The sequence below is a fragment of the Mycteria americana genome, chromosome 7 (genome assembly GCF_035582795.1).
Source record: "Mycteria americana isolate JAX WOST 10 ecotype Jacksonville Zoo and Gardens chromosome 7, USCA_MyAme_1.0, whole genome shotgun sequence".
Classification (NCBI taxonomy): domain Eukaryota; kingdom Metazoa; phylum Chordata; class Aves; order Ciconiiformes; family Ciconiidae; genus Mycteria; species Mycteria americana.
Genome location: NC_134371.1, coordinates 27,666,785 through 27,694,287, shown reverse-complemented (window position 1 = coordinate 27,694,287; position 27,503 = coordinate 27,666,785). Strand labels below are relative to the sequence as shown.

At 41.6% G+C, this 27,503-nt stretch overlaps 1 protein-coding gene and 2 non-coding genes across 8 annotated transcripts; all 3 read left to right on the top strand.

Annotated features, from left to right (window-relative positions):
* Positions 1–236: 236 nt before the first annotated feature.
* On the top strand, positions 237–21,984 carry ATG16L1 (autophagy related 16 like 1). Of its 6 annotated transcripts, none has more exons than XM_075507521.1 (19): positions 237–620; positions 1,525–1,618; positions 3,967–4,072; positions 5,616–5,689; positions 5,894–6,145; positions 7,029–7,094; positions 9,905–9,991; positions 10,754–10,810; positions 11,010–11,057; positions 11,788–11,890; positions 14,439–14,544; positions 14,663–14,733; positions 16,280–16,351; positions 18,428–18,548; positions 19,389–19,494; positions 20,013–20,162; positions 20,570–20,617; positions 20,981–21,082; positions 21,470–21,984. In XM_075507521.1, exons 1-19 carry the CDS (start codon positions 506–508, stop codon positions 21,561–21,563), a joined length of 1,872 nt encoding a protein of 623 aa, XP_075363636.1. In that variant the 5' UTR covers positions 237–505; the 3' UTR covers positions 21,564–21,984. The 6 variants fall into 6 exon arrangements, with proteins under 6 accessions (XP_075363636.1, XP_075363635.1, XP_075363638.1 ...); XM_075507520.1 differs by having other exon boundaries at positions 238–620; positions 9,902–9,991; XM_075507523.1 differs by lacking the exon at positions 11,010–11,057 and having other exon boundaries at positions 239–620.
* On the top strand, positions 12,102–12,372 carry LOC142413248 (small Cajal body-specific RNA 6). Its single transcript, XR_012776712.1, has one exon.
* LOC142413249 (small Cajal body-specific RNA 6) lies at positions 15,141–15,403 on the top strand. The gene has a single exon (XR_012776713.1).
* Positions 21,985–27,503: the final 5,519 nt, after the last annotated feature.

The following is a 27,503-nucleotide window of genomic DNA, read 5'->3' as shown; positions in this document are numbered from 1 at the left end:
CAAGATGGCGGCAGCGGACGGACGCGCCTTCGGGAGGGGGCACAAAATGGCGTGGCGCGAGGTCCCCTCTCTTCAGAAGGGTGTCTGTCTGCCCGGCGGTGGAGGCTGACCCCGCGCTTGCAGTGCGGCCTCAGCACGGCGCTGCCCGGTGTGGGGGCAAGGGCAAGGGCGGTGGGGGGGTAGCGGTGCCGGAGACGGGCGGGTGGGCGGCGCCAGGCAGTGGCGGGGCAGCCGCTGTCGCCGTTGCGGTGCGCCGCTGAGGAGTGAGGGCCCCTGACAGAGCGCGGCCGCAGCGCCATGGCGGGCGTGGGGCGGTGGCTGGGGGCCGAGCCCCGGCTCTGAGAGGGCGCTCCTCGCCACTGCGCTCGCCCCGCCGCGAGCCGGGTACCGGCCTTCCGCCGCCTCCCGGCACTCCTGCCCGCCTTCACCTCCCCTCGGCTGCCCTTCGCGGGCCGCGGCCCGGGCGGTGCTCGGCCCCGCTGCCCCTTCCCGCCGCGCCGCGGAGATGGCGTCGGGGCTGCGCGCCGCCGGCTTTCCCCCCTGGAAGCGGCATATCGCGGCGGAGCTGCGGCGGCGGGACCGGCTGCAGCGGCAGGCCTTCGAGGAGATCATCGGGCAGTGTAAGCGGGTCGCAGCGGCGCGGCTTTCGCGGCGGGGTTGAGGCCGAGAGGCGCTTTTCTTTCCCCCTTCTCCTCGGAAAGTGGGAAAAACGCGGCGGTAAAGGGCCCCTGAGGCCTTGCGTGTGCCATTTTCAGAAAAGTGGTTGGGAGATGTTTGTTAAAATGGAGAAAAGTTAGGGTTTCTACATTATTGAGGAAAATAAGTAGTTGCTTCTCTCAGTTCTCTCACAGGTTAAACCGAGTTTGTGCTGTGGACAGTGATTGAATGTCTAAATTGTCTGCACAATTCCGGCTCAGATGTTTGTGGAATTGAGAACAATAGTGCTATTGACCATGTTCATGATCTTTTGTAAAATTTGGTGCTATTAGGGGCCAGCACTTTCTATCCAGTGCTTACTTGCCCATCTCTCTCCTGCCTCAACTGTGACAGGAGCGAATGGAAGTGGAGGGTCACCTAATGCTGCTGGCTCACACTCTGAGGTGCTGGGGCGGGTGGGGGGGGGAGCAAACAAACCTCGGCGGGGCTGTGTGCAGTGTTGGATGTGACCAGTTCTCTGACAAGTCTGTTTCCTTGTTGCTATCAGTTGAGGGGCTATAAAAAGTTTGAGCTTTGAACTCCTTCTGTTTTAGAAGACAGGAATACACTTGAGCAGTCTCTCTACTAAACTTTAATAAGACCAGTCTCACACAGCATCTGGATTAGTGAGGAATTCTTGGAGTTGTAGCTGAATGCCGTCTTAGCCTGCTGACATCAGAGAGGAGCGCACACTAATATGGTGGAGGCTTACGTAATATTTGGTTGTGTCAGAATAAAAGATACTAGATCTTAGCTGGTAGAAGAAGAGGGTGGGAATCTGGTTTTGCTTTTTGGTTATCTTCTTAATTGTACTTTTTGCCCTTTCAGATAACAAGCTACTAGAGAAGTCAGACCTTCATGCGGTGCTGGCTGATAAGCTTCAAGCAGAAAAATATGACATGCAGAGCAGACATGAGATCAGGTATTTAAAATTCCTTTTCTGTCAGTTGGCTGTCTGTCATGCACACAGTAACCTTAAACTATTGTTTGATGCATTACATAAACAACTTCTAAGTTACTACAGTAACTTGGAATAAAACAAACCGGGAAATCTGTTGAACTAAAAATAAATTAACTCTAAACATGTGATAAAGTTACAATATGTTTACAGTATACAGTGCAGAAAGATCTGACCAAGTTTTGGACAGAAAATAATTTATTAATTAATTTAACTCAAGGTATGGAGGTGGACCAGAATGAGCTTCTGCTTCTGATCTGTTTGCCTTGTAATGCTTATAAGGTTTGCCTGATATTAGTTCCTAATGATTATGGTCTGACTCTTGAAATTGTCTGATCTCAAGCATTGCAGGGAGAAAACAACATCTTAGTTTCTTTCAATCTGTGTTATCACGTAGAAGGGGAGAATAGAGAAAATCATGATTGTGAAGTGCCAGTCCTAAATAAGCACTCTATGCTAAAAAGAATGTCTTCTGCCTGCTTTTAGCAGGATTTTTTCAGGAAACTTCCTCTCTAACCTGGGAATAGCACTCTAGTGCAGCAGGCAGGGGTCATGCTGCTTATTCTGTCAGCATTTGAATCCACAGCAAACCAGCATGCTAGTAGTGTGTCCTCTGTCTGGACAGCATGTAAATCCCAGCAGGTAAAGGCTGTTGGGTTCTGCTCTTGGTGTAACTGACGAAAAGGCAGGGCAGTAGCTCAGAATTTCCTGCTTCTGTAGGAATTGCTTCCTCCAAAGCTCTTTTTGCTATATAATGCAAAACTGTATATGCATGTCTAATTGGGCTACAAAACAAATACATTTAAGGCTATTGTATACTATTACTAGTAAGGAAAGAAGAACTCCTGATTTTACAGGAATTGCAGGCAATAAGTCAGCGTTTGGCCAGCAGTCTGGAGTTAACACCCGTGTAAAAGTTCTCAAAAGCTTTCTGATCACCGCAGTTGTCTTGAACCATCTGTATTTTATGGGAATTTGATTCTGGCTGAACACCTACTTGAAGAGCTGAGGCTGGAGTAGACGAGGATGAGAAGAAATGCACAGAAACAGCATCTTCAAAGTAAATACTAAGTTGAACTCTGATACTGTCCTCAGTATATGACAGTTTTTTTGAAAAAGAATGAATTTCCTAATCCTAGATAGCTGAGGAAAAATGCTTTTACTTATCTTAAGGCCAAGGAGGAGTATCTAGTTTGGGCTATAGAGGTATGCATGGCCAGAGTTATAGGACATGTTGGATATTACCATAGGACTTGGCTTCCTGTCTGTTTGGACACAGTTTTTTGGAAATGCAGTGTCTTCTAGTGCAGCGTTAGTTCAGTAAGGTGTTTTGTTGTTTGTTTGTTTTTTGAGAAGAGCATTAAGTTACTGATACCTCTGTGAGACCTTTCAGCTTCTGAATAAATTATCTGTTTCCCATTGGACTTTTATAACACAGAATGACTGCAGAAACAGATGCTTGTTCTGTTTGTCTGGTATAATAGTAATGAACTTAAAATTATTATTTTTAAAAGCTGTAATTTATAATATAGCTGCTAACTTGCTCAAAGTCTGTGTGTGTGATACATATATGTGTGTATATGCTTTTAAAAAACTGACTTCTGTTCCTGCCCCTATGCTTTCAAAGATGTGAATGATAAATGTTACAATCATAATTGTTTGGGGGTTAATATGTGTGGTGTTCTGGTGCGTAGAAATTCCAGATTACGTTACAGTACCACTGTGTTGTATAACACAGTTAAAAAACACCCCAAAACCTTTACACAATAAGGCTGGAACATAGTTGGGACAATGGAGAAGTGACTTGTAACAGCTGGGACTATAAACCCAAGGGCCTGGGAATATACCCTTGATTCCCTGGCTTTTGGTTCTGTGCCCTGTATTATGCTGTCTCCAGATGTCTCACATCTTCAAGGTCCACCAGCTCTCTCCAAAATAAATTTGAGGTGGTAAAATATTTGTAATTCTTCCAGAATTTGGAGAGTGTACTTCTAAGACTCAGTTGTCTTCATGCAAATTTAAGCAAAGGCTAGTTATCTTTCATCTGTGTTTGAATTCTATTTTAGAAATGTACAAAAAGGCGAATCGAGTCCTCAGTAAATTAATTTTCCAGTACTATATAATGGCATTTTGGTTGGCAAGAAGCGTGTTGTGGGGGAGCTAGATGTGGTTTAATTAGTTATGAAAGACCTGTATCTCTAATGTAGTTTAGAAAATCCAAGGGAGTTTGTCCTGAGATTAACTGATCAAAGGCACAGGAGCAATTGGATTCTAGTTTGTGACATCTCTTCTTCCTCTCTCTCAAACTCCAGTCCAGGACATGATGGCACGTGGAATGATGCTCAGTTGCAGGAACTGGCACAGCTGAAGATAAAGCATCAAGAGGAGCTGACAGAGCTACATAAGAAACGTGGCGAGGTTAGCAAGTCCTCTCATGTTCTGTATGGTTCATACGTAGCCCTTTGTGATTATGACCTTAATTTTACCAAGCTTATTCATCATCATTTTTTCCTCATTTCACATACAGCCTTTTAAAGTTCCCCATGTTGATGATTAAAATAAACCAGAGATGGTCTTTAAAACTGACAGCCAGGAGATAAGAGCTTACGTTGTCAGCATAGCATGATTTTTAAGAAGTGCTTAATTTTGTTTCGCAAGTAGGTTTTTAACTGTATTTGTTAGAGGAGGAAGGAACTGATCCAGTTTGCAGTGCTGTGCACGACCACCAGCTCTACACTGAAAAGACTTTGAATGAGTGAGAGAATAGGTGGCTGTGTGTTGTTTGTCTCTCTCACTTTGCAGCACCACTGCTATAAAAAAGTGGACAAAATAAGCAAGCGCAAGCAAAGGTTGAAAGTGCCATGGTGTTAGACTGAAAACGGAGTACTGGTTCTGCCATGTAGATGCAGCAGGGAGCCCAGGAGTCCTGTAAGCTGTGAGGCTTGAGCCTGGAAGAGAGGAAAAGCTGCCTTTTTTTGTTTTTTTTTAGGGAAGGTGTGGAGGCTTCATTGGCAGAATTGTGTTTTTAAAAACCACAGCAGTGGATTGAATGAGTTCAGGAGCTAGTACTTGAATGGTACTGCAGACTTTCATAGGGAGAAGGTGGGAGTGACCTGGAAAATGTTATCATGCTCCTTTGATCACACCTCACTGGAGTTGTGGAGAAGCTCCAGTGTCAGTAATACTGAGCTTTCCAAAGAGGAGACAGCTTTCTACAGGAGGTGTGTACTGACTAGTCAAAGCAGTGAAAATTCCTTCTTTCCCCCCAACCTGGTATCCTAAGCCATCTACATAGGCAGGCACTCTTCTCAAAACTCAGTCTTCATTCTCCCTGGGCAGCCGAGGCTCTGCACGCTGTGGTGCTTGCTGCCGCTTACTGACTGGGTAGTTGTGAGCTGGCAGCAACAGCTCATTAGTGTTGGCCTCTGCCCCTCTATTTCCTGTGCACTGCAGAGACTCCACCAGCAACTTTCTTTGTGGGAAAACTCTTCATGAAACCTGTGTTTACAATATGTGAGCTACATGTCTCCTGTAGCAGCTGTCCTGGTGGTAACAGGAAGCTCTGTTGCTTGGTTGTTAGTATTCATGTGTTTGTTCACTGACTTGGCAATTTTTAGTTTCTGTATTGATTTTTCCACGACTTCAAAAAAAAAAAAAAAATTCTTCCTAATATGCATTCTGTTTGATGTGACTTTATTAAAGAAACTTTTTGAGGGAAGGGAGTGAAATATCAAAGGACAATAACTTTTTGACAACTCATATTTGAAAGTAGATTCCTGATGTAATGACCTGTGTGATAGGGGCAGTAGACAGATCTGTATAGAAAGCTGTGAAAGAAGACCTGAAAGGTATGCTTCCTGCTTGTGATGTTAGACTGGTCTGTACTCTTACTGGTTGCTGCTTAGTGTGTTACCCAGCTGGCATCCTTGCATTTTGTAATGTAATTTTCTCCTCTCCCTAGTTGGCCCAGTCTGTAATTGATCTGAATAACCAAATGCAGCAGAAGGAGAAAGAGATGCAGATGAATGAAGCAAAGTGAGTAGGAACTGTTTTGTTTGTGTGGTTGGTATGAGACCCAGACTTCTGGTTGAGTTATTTATTAGTGTTACAAGATTCTCTAGGAGCCCTAGCCGTGGGCTAAAAATTCCTTTGCTAGGCATTGTACAAATAGCACAGTGGTGGATGGTATAGGTTCCAAAGGATATAATCATTGTTTTGTGTATTTTGTTGCTGTTCCAGGATTGCAGAGTATTTGCAAAAGATCTCTGAACTGGAAACAGAGTGCCAGGAATTGCGTAGCAAACTGCAAGATCTTGAGCGAGCTAATCAGACACTGAAAGATGAATATGATGCTCTCCAGATCACCTTCAATGCCTTGGAGGAGAAACTGAGGAAAACTACTGAAGACAACCAGGAGCTGGTCTCGCGTTGGATGGCAGAGAAAGCACAAGAAGCCAATCGTTTGAATGCAGAAAATGAAAAGGATTCAAGGTGAGATTGATGACCTCTATTTGATAAATTACTTCCCAGTGTATTTTTGAATACTTATGAGTGCATAGGATAAAAACAGATTTAGTTTTGATCTCTGTATTCTTGCACAACACAATGAGAGTCCAGAACTTTGTGTTCCTTCTTTTGGCCATCACAGATGGATGCTTTGTGAAGACATTCCTGTCTTTTAAATGGATAAAACATGTTCTTTTGTTTCTTGAGCAACATTTAACTACGGCCTAAAGATCATAAATCAGATGGAGGCTGGGGTTTTTTGCTGGTACTAGATTTGGACTTGTTCACATTGCATCTTGATAGTACTCCTAGTTTTATCCTTTTTTTGACTTAACCAATTTAAGTGTATTTTGCATTCTGCTAAAAGGAGAAGCTACCATGACTGAGCTATGTATAACTTGCAAATATAAGTTCGTACTTTTTTTTCCCTTGCAAAATAATTTTTCTTATTCTTCTGAATTGCTTCAGCTTACTTGCCAACTAACAATACTTGGAGACCAAGAGCTATAAGACAAGTCTCATAGCACTTGGCAGTTTTGTATTATCTTTACTAACATAATTATTATTTTTGCAAGTTCTTGCACTCTGAGCAAGTGTGCATTCATATGGGTCATAAAGGGCCATAGATACACTTCACCTTATTGCCTTACTCAATTGATCTTATGCTTCGCTATTCACAGTAAGAAAACTGCCTCTCCTGCACTGAGTGTCTTGAAAAGCAGCGTAAAATTAGGGCAGTGGTCTGTTGGGTTTTTTCTTTTTTTCTTCCCCCCCCCGAAATCTTAAAAAGCCCATCAAAACTGTGCAGGGTAACCTTTGGAATGGGATTAAGGAAGCCTTTAAAATAACCTTGTTTTCCTTTTCTTAGGAGACGACAAGCCAGGCTGCAGAAGGAGCTAGCAGAAGCTGCCAAAGAACCCCTGCCTGTTGAACCGTAAGCGGTCTTGATTTACAGAGTCTCCTTCATCACTTCATGCTTCAGTTCTATGCAGATGCATGATAAATGGTATCTTTGTTATTTCTAAATTTGGTGATGTAGAGGAGTGTTAAAACTTTGGTGTAAAGTAAAAAATGTACAGTAACTCTCCCTACTTGAACTTCCAGAAGAAGTAGCTCTGTTATGACTAAAAATAGATGCTTGGACATCAATTGTTTCTTAGGACTTGTTTCTTAGGACTGAAAGTCCTAAGAATGGTTCATATGGTGAATATATATTCTTATCTCAGCATGAAAACATTTTTTATGTGGTGCCTTTGGTCTTCAAAATAGTTCTTTAATCATGGAGCAATATGCTCTTGAGATGCCTACATTTTTAAGTGTTAGACTACAAATAGGATCAAGGATTTCCTGTAGGAACAGGTACTGAGTGAGTTAAGGTGGGTGAAAGTATATTAATCGCTTCCATACTGGGAGAGATTTATTCTGTAGGAAAAATAGATAGATGTGGAGTCACTTTTCCTGGCAAGCCAGAGACAAATATCTCTAGTCTCTTGTTCTTTTCAGCAGCAGCACATGGATATTTGCTGCTATGTTTACTCCTGGGTGGTATTTAATCAGCTGACTGAAGTGGGCAGTTAATGGTATAGGTGCTTTGCACGAGGTTGATAAGGTTACTAGCACTTGGGTTAGCCAAATCCAGAAAAACTACACCTGCTGCATTGTTACTGGAATCAGCTGACACAGTCTGCAGACCACACTGCCAGAGCAGTGTGCAGGCTTTTTCTTGATATTTATTATCTTTGTATTAGCATCGTGTAATCACGTTAGGTCTCTGTGCTGCATGTCCTTACATTGCTCCCATCACGTGTGCATCTGCTCTGGAAGAGGGCCCATGCAAAAATCTGGGGTAGGTAGGAAGAGCATGTATAAGGGGAGTATGAGAGAGCTTGTAGCATTTGGAAGGAAAATTGAAACTGCAATTAACAATACAACTAGTTAGCACAATTTGCTTTGCATTTTTTTAAGAAATGTTTAAATGCTTCCATTCCCTTAGCTTATTGAGGTGTGACTCTCCATGACAAGATTACTGCTGACCTCTGTGTCACAGGCCAGTGGACAGTCCCCAGCCAGAGGACAGTCTTCCCAGCTCGTAAGAATAGTGACATCCCTTTTGTCCATGTTACTTGATGTAAACGCACATGGAATATCTTAGAATATTATACTTTTCAGTAAATAATGTTGCACAGGGAGAGGAAACACACATGTAATGTCTGTGGCCACTTTCCCTGTTAAGCTTCTTCCTCTCCATTACCCAAAGTGAGACCTTCCTATCTTAGAGCTGAGCTCAGAGCTAGCTGTAGCACAACAGCTTGAATATTTTACTTCCTCTTTTGGTGGGAATGATGGTCTCAGTGTTTCATAAATAATTTGATGTGAGACACTGAGAGGTTAAAAAGAAGCCTATTTTAAAAAAAATCTAGAAAATAATTGCTTCTGTAAATTACTCAAACTCTGCTTCACAGATGTTTTTGATTCCTTCTTTTTGGTTTTGTAATTTTAGAGGGTTTGTATTGTATAAATGTGCTGCTTACTGAAGGGGAAAATTGCAGCATTTCAAGGAGTGTGCCCTGGTGTTTATATTCACTTCAAAAATATGTTAAGTTAACATGGAAAGGTTTTTTTGCTACATACAATTTTAATAGCTCAAACTTTAGATTTTAAAAAAAGAAATATCAGCAGAACTTGATAGTGTTTTATTGAAATATCAGCCTCATACTTTCAATCAGAGTATGAGAGTATCCTCTTCAATTCTTTTGCAGCTGAGTGTTACCTGATGACAGGAATTGGTTTATTCCTACTTAAATGCTGAATTTAAACTTCCTGTTCAGTCAAATGGCATCAAGTTGATTGTGTTTAAAAATAGTCTGTCCTGCAAAATCAGCAGTGGAGGAAAAATCGTCATTGAAGGAAAAAATACTAGACTGTCAGAGCCCACAATGACTAATGGGGAAAAACCTTTTAGCATTAGCTGAGTAGTTTAGCTGGATTAATTTATGATATATGTATTGGAACCTCACACTTCTGTTCAGTTGTACACCAACACTTCAATGAAATGTACCAAAACATCCTTTGTACTTAATGGAGCAGTACCTGAAGTACAACAGTATAGAAAGTATCCGGGTATCTTTGGTGTGGATGAAGAAGGAAAATTCAAACTCTTGTGCTTTTTTTAATACTTCCTTGTTTTGGAAAAGCAAACAAGGTGCTGTGAAAATAGGATGTCCCCTGTATTTGGGGTTGCAATAACTCATGTTTTTGCTGTTCTGTAACTGTTCCAGCAAATATAGTTCACTCTGTAGCAAAGTCTTGCTCAGATGTGATAGGTCCTTATAATGCTGTGTGTAGTGCTGCAAGCTGAAATATAATGCCTGTAGTAAAGAGAATCTGGAAAGGATGCTTGTCAACCCAAATGTGGGGGAGGGGGAGGGCACGCAATCCCGCCTTGTTGTCAGTGAAGAGTGTAATTGGCAGCTGGAAAGAAAAACCTGAAATTTAGGTGCTGCATGTACTTGTTTTCAGACATTGTATGTTGAATGTAGTATCTCTAGCAGCGACAGCTAGATCAGTGTGTCATCTGGATCTACCTACATGTTACTACAGCTAAGTAAACCTAGATGCGGGTTGGGTGCAGACACCAACAGACCCTGGAACAGTGTTGTCCATTCAGTTCCTATACATCAGTGGGTGGTTTCCATAGGAAGCTCTGGCTGATTGAAAATGAGGTGTTTTCTCTCACTTCAGCAGGGATGATGATATTGAAGTGCTTGCAGATGAAACCTCTGACACAGCTGAGGAGACATCTCCAGTGCGAGCTGTCAGCCGAACATCCAGGTTTGTAGACCGAGATTTTTTTTTTATCATGTCATTGAGGAAGAGCAAGGGATATAAGAGTTGGAACAATGTTGGGAATGTTACTTACAGGTTTTACTTGCCTTTAGCTGGAACACAGTTTAGTAATTCCACGAGAGCAGTATGAAACTCATGTGCTGTGTTCTCTGTTACCATGCTCTAGATATGCTCTGTTTTTCCTTTGCTGTTTTAAATAAATTAAACTAGTGTCTGAAAAATCTGTGTCTAATCTTAAAACCAAAGGTTTAAAAGCAAAATAGACAATAAAATGGATATTGCAGTGCCTATTGTATTATATCGCTGTTACTATACAAGATATCAATGTGACTTTACAAGTAGCTGCGTGTTTTGATTTAGCTGAAATGCCAAAAGTATCTTCGCCTAGATTCAATGCATCTTTTTCTTCCTCTAAAATAGCAGTGAGTGGAAAGTAAGATATAGTTACATGAGAACATGGATTAATTTGGTTGAAACTTCAGACTTGGCAGACTGTTATATCTAAAACCAGTAATTCACAGGGTAGAGGTTGAGGGAAATTGAAGAAACTTCACTCACAAATTATGTTCTGAGTTGTAGTTACTAGTGACTTTTGAACTGATGCCTGCCTTTAGTGTTTTCTGTCTTTAGACTGGGTCTGCAGGGGAGGGAGTCTTTCCAGAGACTTATTACTATGAAATGTGTTTGTATTGATCTTTATGTGGAGAAGCTATTCACAAGGTTTAAACCTGTCCTCCCCTCCTTCAGTAAGCGACTCTCCCAGCCAGCTGGAGGCCTTCTGGACTCTATCACTAATATCTTTGGGTAGGTTAGAACACTTTCACGTCTTTGTTTTGTATATTGGTTTCAATGTACACCAAAATCTTGGTGATGCAAGGAATACAAACAAGTAATTTCAGCCTTTCTTCTAGCTTCTGCCTTTCTTTTTTTTTTCTTTTTTGTTCTCCTCAACTTCCTGTTTCTTCCATCTTGCCGTGTGCTGACCTCTGACCTTTCCCTCCAGTCTGTCTGAGTCTCCCCTTTTGGGACATCAATCTTCTGATGCTGCCAGGTGAAAACATTATCCGCTCATAGTCCAGCATGTGAATGTATTCCATTGAAGTAACGCGGAACCCAGCTGCATTATCCTGATTAGATTTCAAATATTGGTAACACTGGCTAGAAACTGTCTACAGTTAGAGAGGCAATGAGCCCCTCTTTGTGGAGAGAATACCTGGGGTTTGCTCTTACTTTCCACTGCACTTTCCTCCTTTAATAAGGTTATTTACAATAAGTTGTTGGGTTCTGTGCTTAGTATCCCGAGTGGAGGCAGTCCTTCTAAGTCAAGCTCTGCATTAGGTGGATGGTCTTTGCTTAAATGGTGCAGCTCGATCTTTTGAATGGAGCATTTTGCTGCCTGGGATGTAGTGCTGCAGTGGTGTTGAGTCTCCCTAGACACAATGATGGAGTTGCAGTCTCTCCAGCTGTACTTGGTTGCAGTCATTCCCATGTTTTTCTTTCCTATTAAAAAAAAAAAAATGACTGCTCCAAAATGAGGTCAGTAATCAGTTCAGGTAACTTATCTGGCGTACTATGAAATATCTGAAGCCATAAGTGGATATAGTGTTATATGACAAATGTAATTTTTGAAAGATGGGATAAAAGAAAGTTAAAAACTTGTTCCCCCATTTTTTTTAATTACTTGTACAGTGTAGTTGAGTGACAGGTACAGATCTGGATGAAATCAAGAGAAACAGCGTTCACTTCTCGTTTTAAAATATTTCTGCTTTGTTTCATCTCAGGAGGCGTTCTTTGTCCTCGTTCCCTCCTCCCCAGGATAATGTAGAGCCACATCCAGGTGCCAGTAAAGAAGTGAGAGTGCCCACTACTGCCATATGTGTCTTTGTAAGTATAGAAGGAATTCTCAGTTTTACTATTCCTTTTACTGTATTTGGAGGAAGTGAATCCTATCTGTGTGGGAACTGAGCTCCTGAAACTCTTTCTATTAACGTTGCCAAACAAGAAGGAATTCTTGATTTGGTAGCATAATTCATCCCATTTAATTCTTGGCCCAAATGCTTCTCAGAGCTAATGTGCTTGATGTCTGTCTTACTGAGGTCAATGATGACTAGTAAAAGGTCTGAGGGCACAGGGGAATTACACTCCATTACCCTCTTGGCTCCCAGCAGTCCCTGTTCTGTCATGCCATAGTAGAGCTGTGATTGAGGAAGAGATTGCTGACAGTTTGGGATTAATTCAGTTCCAGTTCTCCACAGTGAAGGGAGTTGTGGCACTGAATGTCATCCAACAGAACTCGTTAAGAGGAGCTTGTGGTAGTGGGGTGTCTTCATTTGTTGTGTGTGATCTAAAGTTTTCAAGCTGAGACCTCCTTTATGTGTCGTTTTGGCCTCACAAGGTCAAACTTAAATTTCTGTGAAGGGCATTGCCTTCTGAATGAAAGATATTGTGGTAAATTGTCTTGTAGTGCAGCTACTTGCTTGAACATTCCTCTTGAGCTTTCTCAGGCACTCCAGTGCTGGATGTGGGTATTTCATGGATATGAAATGACTTATTTTTTTTCATCCAGAGTAACAGAGTGCCTCACTGCAGCATGGAGGCTTGTCTATTCCTAGCCTGCCCTGTTACCATCTTCTCTAGTGGAAGACATGGGGTGGAGGGAGTAGCAATGTTACCTTAAGTGAGAATAGGGTCATAACTTAAGTGACAGCCTGGAGCTGGCTTGAATAGGGAACATCAGAGGAGGTGTTCATGCTGCAGTACATGTTGCAACCTCTCTCTTCCTCTGGCTATGTACAGCAAGCACAGTTGATCAACAGATAGAATCCTGGCTAATTTCATCATAAAAGGTATTGCAAAGCTATATGTAAGATTTTCAAGAACCATGTGAGAAGTTATGTTGTTTTCGCCTTTCTCTTGATCTGTAATGTCATCTGAACTTCCAAGAGCAGCGTGGCCTGTCTTCCCAATATGGAGGGGCAAACCACAGTAGACTGTGCTGACCCATAGTCTTGGCAATGTGGAGAATGCTGCCCCATTCCATTTCCCCATCTTGCAGCAGGAGTAGGAACAGCTGCAGTAGTAAGCCTGTCAGACTGTGGCAGGATGGAGGTGATGTGTGGTTAGCACTGCAATATTAGAAGGAAAAAGTCCCTGCTCATTTTGTGGGAATCCATATGTTCCTTCTGGACATGATCTGTGTTACATTTTGGCTCCTGTGTTTGGAGCCCGGGTGGAGTGTGAGGACATGTCTAGGTCCAGCAGAGCATTCCAGGAATGAATGCAAGAACTCTCTGCCAGAGGTTTGGCAGATAAAGGGAGCAGACCAAGCTCACTTCTGGAGAGATGAGTAGAACAGGCTTGGGAAGGTGGAGAAGGTAGTTACTTCAGCCATCATTCATCGGCATAGTTTCTAGGCGAGACCTTTGACCAGTTTTGTTCTGAATGGCTCTTCTGCACTTGTAGAAAGATCAGATTTGAAGTGTGATGACCCCTAAATATGAGCTGACAGTCCAAGTTCAAGCAACAAGTTCCAGAAAAATACAAGTTTCCAGAAAAACTGATTTTGAAAGAGCAGTTACTGAAAATACTTAAAAAGGAATGCAGCAAATGAATTAAGAATGTGGTACTAATACTGTGTGGGTAAGTAGTATAAAGCTGTGAAATTAACGGGGGGGGAAAAAAGGAAGGAATCTTAAAATTCACATGTTTTAAAAGGTTAAGAATCGCTATTAAGTGGCCAACTCAAGTTTCAAAACATTAAGCTGTGAGAAAGCAGGGATGCAGGGGTGTCACTGCACCTGCAGATAGGAACCACAGCTTAAGCCCAAGTTCTCTGTGAGAGAAGGTGCTGTCACAACTGTGCTGGTACTACTTAATCACCAATATAAAGTAGCATTATCACCAATACACTAAATGAATGCAGTTAATTTGTTATGCTGTTTTCTAGCAGACTTTCCTAACTCAAGCCTGACTTGAGTGTTCTGTGGTTGCATGAACTGATTTGATCATGTTCCATGGCTGGCTCTAGATGGAGAAATGAAAAGTTAGTTTCCTTCTACAGCATATCACCTATTACTGTTTTCTGTCCTTTCCTTAATTTTTTTTCTGGTGTAACTTAAAAGCCTTACCTTATAAAGCCTAAACTTATGAAGCATTGTAAGGCTTTTGGCAGTTTATTATCACTGTTGAGTCCTTGCTAGTGTTTTTCTTTATGTGCTTTTTTTCTTTGGATAAGGATCAGCCTTTTTGCTCTGTTTGTACACCATCAACCATAGTAGAGTTTCAGTCTGTGGTTTTGTTTCCTACATACTGCTGAAAGATCTACAGCTGTGGTTCTGTATAACCTTTGAGTTTTATAGCTTTCTAATTTGTGTTTTTTTGGGTCTATACTAATTCCATTTTGGGTGGCTGTTCCGTTCCTCCCACTCCTCAGGATGCACATGATGGGGAGGTGAATGCAGTGCAGTTCAGCCCTGGCTCCCGGTTACTAGCAACAGGAGGCATGGACCGGAGGGTTAAGCTTTGGGAAGTCTTGGGAGGTAAACTTTTTTGCTTTGGGGTATGGTGGGATGCTAAACAAACTTATATTATAGTTCATTTTGTGTCAGCTTCTGTTCTAATCCGTTGCTTAAGTTTTGTTTGTCTTTCTCTGTGCAGATAGGTGTGAGCCCAAAGGTTCCCTCTCTGGTAGCAATGCTGGGATTACAAGCATAGAATTTGATAGTGCTGTGAGTATCTGTGCAATATCCATTGTTTGTGATTGGGAATAAATTAACTGAATTATGTTGTGCTCTGCTATCAATTTCCATTCTAATACTTTGAAGAGTTACCTAAGAAATGAGTTAATACTTAGGAGAGTAACTGCAAATAGTTAAAAATCGTACAAAAGATCTTTATTTGATATGCTGCAGTCTGTAATTCTCATCTTTTGCTTTACGATTCAGAAGATGATAGGCAGCTCAGACATTGGCTGTTATGGGCTATTATGATAAAATTACAATAAAATACACTAGGCATTGTCTAAAGTAAGAAATTAGTCTTCAGCTTCCCACTAAAGCTGGCATAACAGCACAAAAGAAGCAAATACACTGAGGCTTTATTTCTGTGAAGTTTATTTCCCTAAGTGCTCTGCTGAGGTCTGTGATGAATAGTAAAAGGTCTGATTATCCTAAGACTTGCACTTCCATGACCTTTTCTCCCAGCAGTTTCTCACCAGTCACGGCACAGTAATGGTGTGGCTGGCAGAGTGTTTGCTGACAGCTTGTGATGTGTTCAGTTCATGTTAACCTGAAGTATCGGAGACATGGCTGGGATCAGCATCCAACAGTCTTACTTGAAGGAGTTTGGGGTCTTGGATTGTTATAACTGGACATGTGATCTGACTTTTCTGCTGAGACCTCTCCCATAACACAGTGCTTTACTGCATAGACAGTAGATCAAAGCTGACATCATTGCTTCCGTTTGGTGATTCTATGTGCTAAACTTTATTGATACACACCCAAAAGGATCCTTCCTTTGGACACTGACCAGCTCATTAGAGATTTGCTGGCACTGCTAAGCTGCAGGAGAAACTAGTTCCAATTTTCGCAAGCTGCTTGAACACATTTGAGGTGAGAACTGCTTGAAGTGAGATGCTAATGGGCTTTAAGGATTCAGGAAAGTCTTTTGAGATGGACAGGAGTGCAAGCATGAATCTTGTGGTGTCCATTCTCCATCATGGATGACTTGGAAGAGCCCTAAGCCTAAAGCCATGAACAAGTCAATTTATCTCTCCTTGGACAGATTGAGTTTTTGGAATCTTAGTTTAAAATGTTAGAATTGTAATGAAAATTGCAAGAATTGGGCTAATGCCACTCTGAAGCCTATCTGACCAGTGGGGGTAGATGATGCAGGGCTTTTTCCCTGTGAAAAATCAAAAAAGAGGAAAAAAAACCCACAATAGATGAGGGTAAACTAGAACCTGCTTCCTCACTGCAGCAGAAGGGAAAGGAGAATGTCCTTTCTGGTCTGGTTATTGTTATTCCTTTTATCTGTAGTCATGATTCTACAAATCGCTGTCACGTTTTGATGAGAAGAAAAAGCCATAGCCTTTTTGAAAGTTGTTACACTAGCTTTCCTTACTGGTAAATGCTACTCTGGTTTTGGTTTTGTTCTTTTTTTTTTCCCTTGGCAATATAGCACTAATACAGTTTTAATGATTTATTGGAAATACTTTTGAGTTTAATTTGCCTATTGACTTGCAGAAGTAGTTTTAAATTAATCTTGTGTTCACAGGGTTCTTACCTCTTAGCAGCTTCAAATGACTTTGCCAGCAGAATCTGGACAGTTGATGACAATCGATTACGGGTGAGTCTCTCGAAGGCAAAGCTCAGGCTGTTTCTGTCTTGTATTTCCAGTTTTGTCTAATGGGAATGTGGCAATTTTGGAAGTTGGGAATTTACAGAGACTTTCAATAATTCTTTTTGTTAACAGGATCTTTATTTCTCTTAAGGGTCTTCACAGCAAGACCTAAAATACAGCATTGGTCTCTGCACAGCCTTGCAGGAAACTCCAGTTACTGCATATTTTCACAATACAGCCCCCCCACTAGAAAACCTTACTGCGTAAACACTTTTACATCTCCCTCTGTGGAAATGTAAATGCTTCTCACGGTTTATGGAGAACCACTTCAATGTTTTAGCTGCAATCCAAGGAGAGGACTGTTGAAGAAGGGTTTGCAGCAGACAAAAAGGGATTTATTGTTTTAAGTCAGGAGCAGCATTCTTGAAAAGGAGTCCTTTGCTTAGCTGTTAAGGGCAGCAAACCTAAAAGTGCTTGACTTTACTCTCAATGTCTTTTGAAAGATTCCTTCTCTCCTCCCAACTCCTTTGTACTCATGTTCTTCTCCAACACTTAACTCTAGTTTAAAGAAGGATTCACCTTTGACCAAAAGAAAAGTTTCTTTTCAGCTTTCTAAGAGTGTTTTTTATTGTCATTCCTATGTACGCTTTTCTTCAACTTTTTATTTTACGAAGATGTTACTTTGTTCTGAATCTTCTGACATTTCACATGTCAGTTATAATTCAGAATTCCGAATTACAGTTGCATTGTAATTCACTGGGTAGTTCTCAGTGTGGAGACATTGGGTCTCATTTAGGAAAGTGAAGAATACCAGTTCTTTAGCAGCTTCTGTTTGGCTGCAAAACCTACTATTGGATGTGAATTATAGTGAATAAACGTTTAGCAGACTATAGATTACTCACTGCAAAAAGTTCGTTATCCCTGTAAACATCCATCTGGCTTCACCATATCTTCCTGTAGTTTTTTGGTGTCCTTGGTGACTGCCAGCTTTGGGTGAGTGCATTCACTGTTTGCTGAGATAAAATAGTGCATTCTCTGTTTCACGAGTGTGTGTGGTATGGGTTTGTCATGGCTTGCACGTGAGCAGGAGGCAGTGAAGCTGAAATCACAGTAAATTTTGCCACAAACTCCCTACTGAAATGCAAATATCTGTACATAATGACTGTGCAGCAAGAGCAGAAGAGATGCAGAGTGAAAGTTTAGATCCTCCTTTCTGGAGTTTGTGTCCTTTCTTAAGATGAAGTGGTCTTTATGGGATGATTTGTTCTTTCAGAGTTTGTATTGTGTATCAGGTTTGCTTTTTTCCCCAAACTTTGCTCCCATTTCTTTCCATTCTTAAGGGTTTTTCTTTTGTATTTCCCAAGCCCAGATTGCTTTGTGTAATTTTATAGTCCTTTGAGTATTTAAAAAAAATCTAACTATATACCAAAGATTTCTCTCTTGTTTTTTCACAATTCCTACTTCAGTCATTCATTATTTCTTTTGTGATTTAAATATGTAAATATTCAGCAATTCAAAGTGAATGTGGTTCATGTTCTTCTCGGCCCCACAGAGCCTCCCCCCACAGTTACAGAAACTGCTGCAGGGAGTTTCTCTGAAATCTCTGGTTGACTCAGCTTTTAGGCTTGAAGATGTAGCAACAGTTGAGACCAGATACCCTGTTGTATCCTTGAGGGAAGCTCATTATAAAAACCTGAAGGCACAATTTCCATTTTCAGCATGCTTTATCCACTCCTCCTCATCGCTCCTGCAAGGCTGTGTTGCAGTTGCCATCTGTCCATGAAACGTAGGTGTATGGAGTGTTGAGGAAGAGAGCTCACAGGTTCCCTGGGTAGCTAGAGAAACTGCAGCCAAAGGTGACCTGTGTCTCCCAACTTCAGGCTGAACTCTGTGGTACTTAACGCTCCTACTCAGTGTTAATCTCTGTTTAACTATAATTTTTTTTTCTCCAAGCAATGCAGTAGACATACAAATTATGATTTAAGATTGTCTTTGAGTTGTTAAATAGCAGAACTAGTAAGCTACGAGGAAAGGGAGCAAGTGGAACTGTGCAGTTTTACCATGTAAATCTCTTGTCCTCAGCACACCCTGACAGGTCACAGCGGTAAAGTTCTGTCAGCCAAGTTCTTGCTGGACAATGCACGCATTGTTTCGGGAAGTCATGACCGGACCCTCAAGCTCTGGGACCTCCGCAGCAAAGTTTGTAAGGAAACCTAACTTTGTCTTTCATCCGTGTTCTGTGCTTCTACTGAACGTAAATGTGCTTCTACTGAAGTCTGACATCAGCCAGATTTTCATCTTCTTGCTAGTCTAAAAAAGCAAAAACTAGCAGCCATGCCATCTTCTGTTGTTATTCAAGTAATTGGATTCTTTCTGCCTGTTACCTGAAATAAGAGTAAGAAATCATGTGTATGCAGGAAGTGCTATTAATGCTATTACATTAACTGCAGCTGTGTTCTGCGAGTGTTCTTTGTTTACCAGTCTGGGTGTGGGTATTTTAGTCTTCCACTAAAAACTTGGAGCCAGGTCAGAGTTTTTAACCCCGAGGCCAATGGAAATGGCTCTTGGAAATGTACCAAAAATTTCAATATCTCAAATGAAGGAAATGCTAGGATCCAGGTTTTTCTTTGGGAGAAACACCTTATTTCCTTGGCTTTTCTCCTATTAATGGCTCTTAAATGTGCTTGCACTGAGAGAGTAGTCAAGATTCAAGGTTACCTTGATACCCAGGCCACAAACATAGGTCAAGGAGACCGTTTAACAGTAGCAAATTATAGCTGTCTAAATATGCAGTGAAAGTAAAGCAGCTGTCATGGGAGCATTTAAAGGGATATTAGCCACAGCAAAGGAGATTGAGAAGGGCAGAGAGGTTGTTGAAGACTTAAGTCAGGATTATTCTAAGACAGAGTTTGTCTGCCCCGTGGCCCTCCTTGGACACTGCTCTGTGTGTGTGTGTGTGTGTGTGTGGTATAGTGATTATTTTTTTGTCTCTGTTTTCATCAGTTCGTACAGTATAAATTTCAGTGTCACCATTCCTTTTTAGGTATAAAAACAGTGTTTGCAGGATCTAGCTGCAATGACATCGTATGTACTGAGCAATGTGTAATGAGTGGACATTTTGATAAGAAAATTCGTTTCTGGGACATCAGGTAAAACTATTGTAAGAGAGCTTATAGTGTAGGAATGGCTATGGGATTGCTGTCCAAGTATAATCTGAACTAGGGAACTCTTCCTCCTGAGCTTGGAAGCTAATGAGACTGTTACGAGTTGCAGAAGGTCATTGAAAGAGACTTTTTTTTACTACTTTTATACTGTTTGGTGTTTTGGGTTTGGGATTTTTTTTGGGGGATGCTGTTTCTTTTCTGAAAAGGCAGTCTGCTTTCTTGCAAATGCTTTGCATTGATCAGTACTTGCCATTCTAGATGTTAGTTTTGCAGAGGGTGGGGTTGTGAGGAAAGTAGTATCTAACTATTGGCTGGAACTGTTATCCGCAAAGTGAGATCTAGCTTGGGAAAGAATCAAAATGTGAGAATAAACCAGTAATCCTTTATCTCCTCTTCTTCCACAGTGGGACAAGTCAAAGTTCTTTGATGCAGTGGTTTTGCTTCTGTACTCTGATTTACTCTTTCTTGTTCCCCCCCCTTCTTTTTCTTCTTTCTGTCTTTAGGACTGAAAGCATAGTAAAAGAACTGGAGCTGCTTGGAAGAATCACAGCTCTGGACCTGAACTCAGAGCGAACAGAGCTTTTGACCTGTTCCCGTGATGATCTACTAAAGATCATTGATCTGCGGGTTAGTGCTGTCAAGCAGACATTCAGGTGAGTGTGTTCTCCACAAGAACATCTTGAATTTCAGAACTTTGGATTGCAGATGGCCCTCAGTGTTGGAGTGTTTTTCAGTATCTCCATGGAGAGAACAGTCTCCTAACTTCTTTTTCTACATTGGTAGCAAAGTTCTCCAGAGTCTAACAGCAAAGATCTGCTCTGGTGAATCTCTTAATTTACCTCTTTAAAGAAGATAGCTTGGCTTAGAAGTCTTTGGTGTAAAGGAAAAAATGTCTTCAGATGTGATTGAGAGGAGGGTATACAAGAAATGAGAATTGTGATAAAGGGATACTGGAGCTTATTCTGAACCATGTAGAAATCCTTACCATGCTCTTTAGTGAGAACCTGGAAGTCCATCTTCTTATAAATGAATTTACAATTATCTGATTCTAACTTTTCAGTGCCCAGGGATTCAAATGTGGCTCTGACTGGACGAGAGTTGTGTTCAGGTAAGGTCGGATATAAGATGTCTGATAAATCTTTCCCCAGCAAAAGTGAATTATTCCTGATGCTTGGCTGCATTGTCCCTGTTTACAGCTAGAAAAACTGGGGCAGAGTTTGTGATTTGCCCAAGGTGACCTCTTGGTCACGACAGAGTATATCTGTAGATGTTGATCCAATGTCTTGGAAACTTTCTGATTTCAAAGTGCTTTCACCTCTTAGTGTTAGCAGCTGGTAACACATAACTCTTAAAAGGCTGTTTAATCTCAAGTTGCTTGCTTAGGAAGTTGCAGGTGGAATGATGATGTGTGCTGATAAATTGCTGACTTGAAAGTTGTTCTCTGCCTTCTGCACCTTCTCTGATCTCATAGCCCTGACGGTAACTATGTGGCTGCTGGTTCAGCTGATGGGGCCCTCTACATTTGGAATGTGCTCACTGGGAAATTGGAGAGGACACTTGCAAAGCATCACAGGTGAGGAGAGGCTGGCCACATAATCTAAAGTGGGGATCTGGGTTGTGAATCTTGCTGAGCTATGAAAGAATTGTACTTGTACAGGTTTGCAACTTATATTGGTGTGTGAGAATTTTTAATATGCAGATTCTTTGTGGATTCATGGCGGTATTCTCTAGATTGAATTAAGGTTAGCTTTGTTAAACTGAGATACAATTCTAATAAAGTACATTTCATATATTCTGAAGAAACCATATCTCTCTTAGGCTTATTAAAAGCCTGAGTCTCCTGAGAGCGGAGAGAGTGCTTTTTCTTTGATAGTCAGAGTACTATAATATTTCATTCCAATGGTAAGTGCTGTTGTGGAATTCAGCTTTTTTGTAAACTTATACCTGGCTTCCATTTCAGTTCTTCTATCAATGCAGTCGCATGGTCACCAGCGGGTGCCCATGTGGTCAGTGTGGACAAAGGAAACAAGGCTGTCCTGTGGTCTGAATTTTGACTGGACGGAGGGTGAAATGCAGAGCATCCAGCGCCTCTGTGTATGGCGGTGCTGGTCCGTGGCTGAGCAGAATGGAGACCCAAGCCCTGATCCATCCTGAGTCGGGATATTAACAAGCGCATGGGCCTCACTTTCCAGAGGAAAGTTCTAAAGCAATGGAGAAGGAGCCTGAGTCAGAGACTTCTTAAGGCCGTAACTGCACTGTGGCACTCGGACTCAGCAAGGGATTAGCTGTTCTGGATGGAGAATGCTACTTAGTCATGCCTTTACATGCAGTATCTATGCACAAAGTGGAGCTGAAGATACTAGCGGGATTCCTCACCAGACAGCTGTGCCAAATACCCTGTCACACAAATGTATCTACAGCACTTCTGAGTTGGAAATGTTGGAAAGAAATTACTGTGTATGCTGACTTAATACATGTCCTGTCTCCTGTGTTCTGTTCTTGTGGCTTAGTTCAGGCAGGGGGTGAGAAGATCCTGAAATGTGGACAGGTCCTAGGCAGTTCTGAAGTGTTGGAACAGCTTTTAAAGAGAGTCTCCTATGGCTCTGGCAGCTCTGCCTTTGAGTCATCAGCTCAATTCAGATCTGCTCTGATCCTGATACAGGTTCTCCAGCACTGTCACGTAAACTCTTTGCATCAGTTTCACCTGTTGTTAAGGCAATGGTCCATTCTTCAGGACTTCTGTACCCTTCTGTTAAAATGCCCTTCAACAGCTTGGGTATCACAAAATAGGAGACTTTTAATCTTTTTATTCCACAGGCAGTTTGGTTACTGGGTGTGAGGAGAGAGAAGTTCAACTTCTGTTGTGCTGCTGTGATGAGGAATGTAGTCATACTGTGACTTCAGTACCAGAATATAGATGTTCGGTCCCTTTTTCTCTTCCGTCCTGTCCTGGCGGCTGTCAGTAGAATGCAGAGGAGCAGTGGGGTTAAATCCCAAATCCATTGTTTTGGTGCTGGCAATTCCAGGCCACTTGCCCCCTTCTTGAGCACACGTGCAATATTCCTGTTTGCGCTGGAGCCTTCCCTGTGCTATGGAGCAGTGTCTTGGCTCTGCCCCTGTTTAAGCATCCAAAACCATGATGTGGCTGGGTGTGAGATACCTGGCATAACTTTTATCCAGCCAAACCTTTCCACATCGTCTGGGCCTCAAGACAAGCCACCAGCGTTTTATTGCCTTTTTATTTGCACTTTATTTTCTTCTTTCCTGACAGTGTTTTCCTAAGGAAGTGTGTTCTTTGGAGAGGCTAGATTAGGGGGCAGTTGCTACAACAGGCATCTCTCTAACCTAGCCTTTTGTTCAGACACTTTCTGCAGAGGGGAATTAGAGTATATGGGGCAAAGTTTTTATTTATTCAGCTGCCCAGAAGAACTTGATTGTAAATAAACCTGTGTTCTGCTTTTAAAACCCCACAATGCTCTGGTTCATTTATTTGTGTGTCTGTGTGTGAGATCTTGTTCTGAATGAGCAAAGAGGGGAACCTGAAATGTGTTTTTTCTGTGCCCTGTTTTCCTGACGAATTGTGGATTTCTGGTCAGCCACATTGTGGGACTTGGTGTAGAGGGGGGAGGAGGATAATGCTCTTAGCTTGAAGCTGGATATCCCGCAGATATGACCTGGTCTTGCCCTGTCTGAGGAATACTGCCTTGAGACCGAAGGACGTCTTGCCACGTTGAACAAGTGCCTCTGCCCTTGAAAGGTTGATGTATTCTTGGATGTTTTGGATAAATTACTGAATTGAGGAAATCAGTATCTGTATTTCAGACACTGCTGAAAATAGGAGGCTTTTTCTGCTGTGATACTTTGACTGCTACTGTGTTAAGTTTTTAAGCCAGTAATAGGAGTTGCATGTTTCTTTAAAAACCTGAAAACCCCTGTTGAAGATAATACTCTGGTTTCTACTTCAGAGTAATGAAGCAAAGCCTTCAGCTGTTTAATGTACAAATTTCATACGTAACTGAGAGCTGTCAGTGACCACCTTCCCATTTTTGTAAGAAAAGAAACCTTCTGTCCAGCTCTTGGAAGTGAGAACTGTAGCAAAAATGAAAAGATTCACCTTGGCATTCTGAAGCATTTCTAAAGGCAAGATACTTTTTTCTTCTGCCTGTTGCTGTGACAGAAGGTCCTTCTTGAAAAGGCACCTACCAAGAGTCCAGGTGACCTTGGTTACTGCAGAAAAGCAGCTTGCTAAATGACAAGTCATCATGATGAAGGATTATTGGGAGATTAACGTAATAAAAACTCTGCAGGCTCTGCTGAGGAGGATCAGAATGGGTTTAGGGTGTGTATAATTTAGGCTGCTATACTTGTGTTTTTCTACAGCGTGGACACAGATCTTACACAAAGGGCTTTGTTTTGCCTGTTGATGCTGTTACGAAGTAGGTTAATAATGCTTGAGGATAATGGCTAGCTGGCTAAGACCTTCAGCATTTTAGATTAAAATTCCTTAGGACCATGGTATGTAGGAAATGCTAGTGACCAATCTAAGCTTTTTTTGCTATAGCTTATGTATTTACTTCTATTGTCCCCTTTTCTGCTTCAACCTGCAGAGGGAAGAAGAGAAAATGAAGGTACCTGATGTGCAGAGGTGGCTGTCATGCTGTTTCTCTGCTAAAGGTGGAGCTGTCCTTCAAGTGGTTTTGGGGGCTGGGGTGGGCATCTTTCTCCGGACATAAGGGTGCATTAGGAAACGTGTTATGGAGAAGCTGCTTCCAAGCTCCCCTGAAGATGGTTGCGATGGCGCACGTACCCACACCTCCCAGGCCCTCAGAGGAGTAGCAGGTATAACAGGAATGCTCATTCCTCTCCGGAATAATAATAATAAATTATCCTCTTAATAATCCTCCAGTGGCAGCGGCACAAACTCTTACCAAAACCAGCTTTCTCCTTTTTTGCTTTTGCACTGTGTGACTGAGTAGAACAGGTTGATTTTGTGGGTTCATTTCTGGGGTATCTTTCCTACTTCTTAAAACCCGGATCTGGCTTTCCTTTAGCAACACAGGCATGTGTGAATTTCCATGTTTTAGGGCTGGCTGGTTTGTGTTTGCCAGAGTTGATTAAACAGAGTAGTGATTAAGCTCTCCAAATAATCCACCTCCAGTTAATAAAATGTTGCTGGAATTTGGAGAACACTGAAAGAGCTGAGGGACGCTGGTTCTGTGTTCATTTTTTGGAATAATTTGTGTACCCAGGCCGCTATATTCAGGCAAATGTTGGTGATTGTTTGCAAAAAACAAGCTTGATTTGTGACTGCAAGATTGCCTGAGATGGAGGGTGCTGTTCAGGCTGGCAAGTGGAGAGGATATCATGTGATATTTCTAATCAAACTAACAGATGCAGCCCAGAGGAAAGCTACAGCTGTTTATGCAGCTTGCAAGCCAAAAATTACACTTATTGTTGTGTATAATATCAAGACCAAATTCATGGGGTGGGGGGGGAAGCTATTCTTGGGACATTCATGAACAGAAAAGCTAAATTGATTGAAATCTCTGTTCATGTGTCTTACATCTTGGATGTTGTGCCTCACTCTACAAGTAAATTATGGAGGGGAGGTGTCCTAGCTAGCAACATACTGTTATGCATCAGCATGCCAATGGGATGTTGGTGGAACAATAATAGATAAACTGCTTTGTGATTATGGGAATAATACATTGTTCTTAGTGTTTGGTAGTCGTTCATAATGGCATCTATTTATAGAGACTTGGTGTTTTATAAAGTCTTGTTTTCATAAATGGCTCTAGTCTGTTCAGCTTCTTATCAGGCTGGATGGCTTGAAACCCTAGGAAGGAGAAGATAGAGAAAGAGCTTTAGAATAAAGCTGCTTTCAGTAACCATCCTGTTCTATGTAAGTCTGTAGTCTTTACAAAGCATGTGAGTATGACATTGTAGACCTCTTCATTGACAATCTGAGCTTCCTTAGGTAATGCTTTAGGTTGCTGACTTAACCACTTCCCACTTGAATCTTAGCCCAGGTACAATATTTGCTCTTGGAGAGGGATTAATTCTTGAAATCCTGGATGGACGCAACTAGAGACGTGCTTTCAAATCCCCTACAAATTGTCTTCCTTGTTTGCTAAGGGGTTAGTGATTCCATCTGGTAGATGCGAAGAAGCGTAGGACACGGCTGCGCAGAAAATTCATCTTTCTTCAGTAGTTTAGGAGTTCATGTCTTTGGCCTGTGGCAGCTCCTGTGGCATTTGGAACACAGCAAGGTATTTAATGGTATTTGCTGGTTTGTTTATTTGGGTCTACAGCATGAGTAGGGTGTCTGTTCAGCAACAAATGCTAGTCTGGACATGGAAAATCTACCTGTACTTCATAAAAATAGAAATACTTAAACATGTGTAAAGTCTGCCTCTATTCTCTACCTTACATTTTTTCCAGCTTTCTAAGAAGGGAAGTATTTCCTTTTTCTACAGTTTGGTGTGTGCAAATAGGCCCTAGAAACTGTTTCTACGCTTGAAACAGTTTTAAAATGGGAAAGCAAGCAGAAAAATAGAATTGAAGCAAACTGCAAGGACAGTCATATGCTGTCAGACCAACGGTCTGTCTAATACAGTATTTGAGTAGCACTCATTCGCACAGGTCCAACAGGGAGAAGTGTAAGAATAGGGCACTGTAGCATCGTCCTTTCCTGATGCTGTTCCTCAACTTCAGAGTCTTAAAGGGTTAAGGTTGCACCTGGATCATCCTGTCCAACATCTGCCAAAGGCCTTTTCCCTGACAATGCGTCTAATCCTGCGAATCAATTCATATTGGTGATCTCCAGAGCCTTCTGCAGCAACACACTGTACTCTTGAATCTTGTGTTATGTGGGGAAGTGCTTCACTTTATTTTGAATTTGCTGTCTGATCACTTAACTGGATGCTCCTATTTTATGACTTACGACAAAGTGAAAAACTAATCTCTCTCTACTTTGTACGACTCAGGTTTTCTGGACATTGCTCTCTGGATATCTCTTGTGTCCTTTTGGTCCCCGTCCCCCCTCCCCCCCCCCCCCCCCCCCCGAAGAATCTTATTCTATCTGTTTTTTCCTTGGGTACAAACTGTTCCCTGCCCCTGGTTATACTTGTTACCTTTCTGGGCAGGTAGCTGGACTGTATATTCTTAAGGTTCATTCTGTTTTGAGTTCAATGATACCCTGCAAGTAATGGATTGCATTTGGTTCTGATTTAGGAAAATACAGTAGGACAGATGAGTCCTCATTTTTGGGTTTGGTCTGACTCCTTACTAATACATACCACCTTTCTAGGTTTTAGACTGAGCATGCTGTATCCAAGACACGGATATGTAAGGGGTTCTGAAATGTTATAAATGGCATTCTCTGTTGTGTATTTGATTTATTTCCTAATAACTTCTCTGCTTATGTCAAGACATTCTTCCTAAGCGATACCAAGTATAACTGTACATGTCAGACTATGGTTGTATTTTCTTTGAGTGCAATACTTTTCACTTACCGTTATAGAATGTACGGTATTTCATCACCTATCCAGTCTTCATCATGAAGCACTCCGCCAGCTTAACAAAGACAGCTTTATTTTGGGGAATCCAGAATAGCTTTGTGTCTGTGGGCAGGCTATTCACTCCTTATCTAGGCTTCTTTCTATTCATTCAAGGATATGCTCAATAGCAAATGTCCCAGGACAGATGACACTGTGCTGTTCTATACTTGCAATGGTAAAAAAAAAATAAAAAAACCCAAACCAAAACCAAACAAAATCCCCCCAAACAATCCCAACCCTGAAAGTAGCCAAAACCCATATCTATTGATATTCTTTATTTCCGATATTTTTCCCATTATTAATAAGTGAAATGACCTTCCTACTTATCTCATGACAATTTAGATCCTCTGATGACAAATCTTCAGGTACCCTTTGAAAACTGAAGTACCTTGTGTTGATCAGATTACCTTTATCTGTACTCTTACGGATTTCTTC

Bases quoted from the DNA above. Each gene is read 5' to 3' on its own strand.
- ATG16L1 (XM_075507520.1), top strand. From the start codon at position 506: ATGGCGTCGGGGCTGCGCGCCGCCGGCTTTCCCCCCTGGAAGCGGCAT. The intron at 1,619-3,966 runs GTATTTAAAATT...CTCAAACTCCAG, and splicing joins CAGAGCAGACATGAGATCAG to TCCAGGACATGATGGCACGT. The intron at 20,618-20,980 runs GTAAGGTCGGAT...CTGATCTCATAG, and splicing joins TGGACGAGAGTTGTGTTCAG to CCCTGACGGTAACTATGTGG.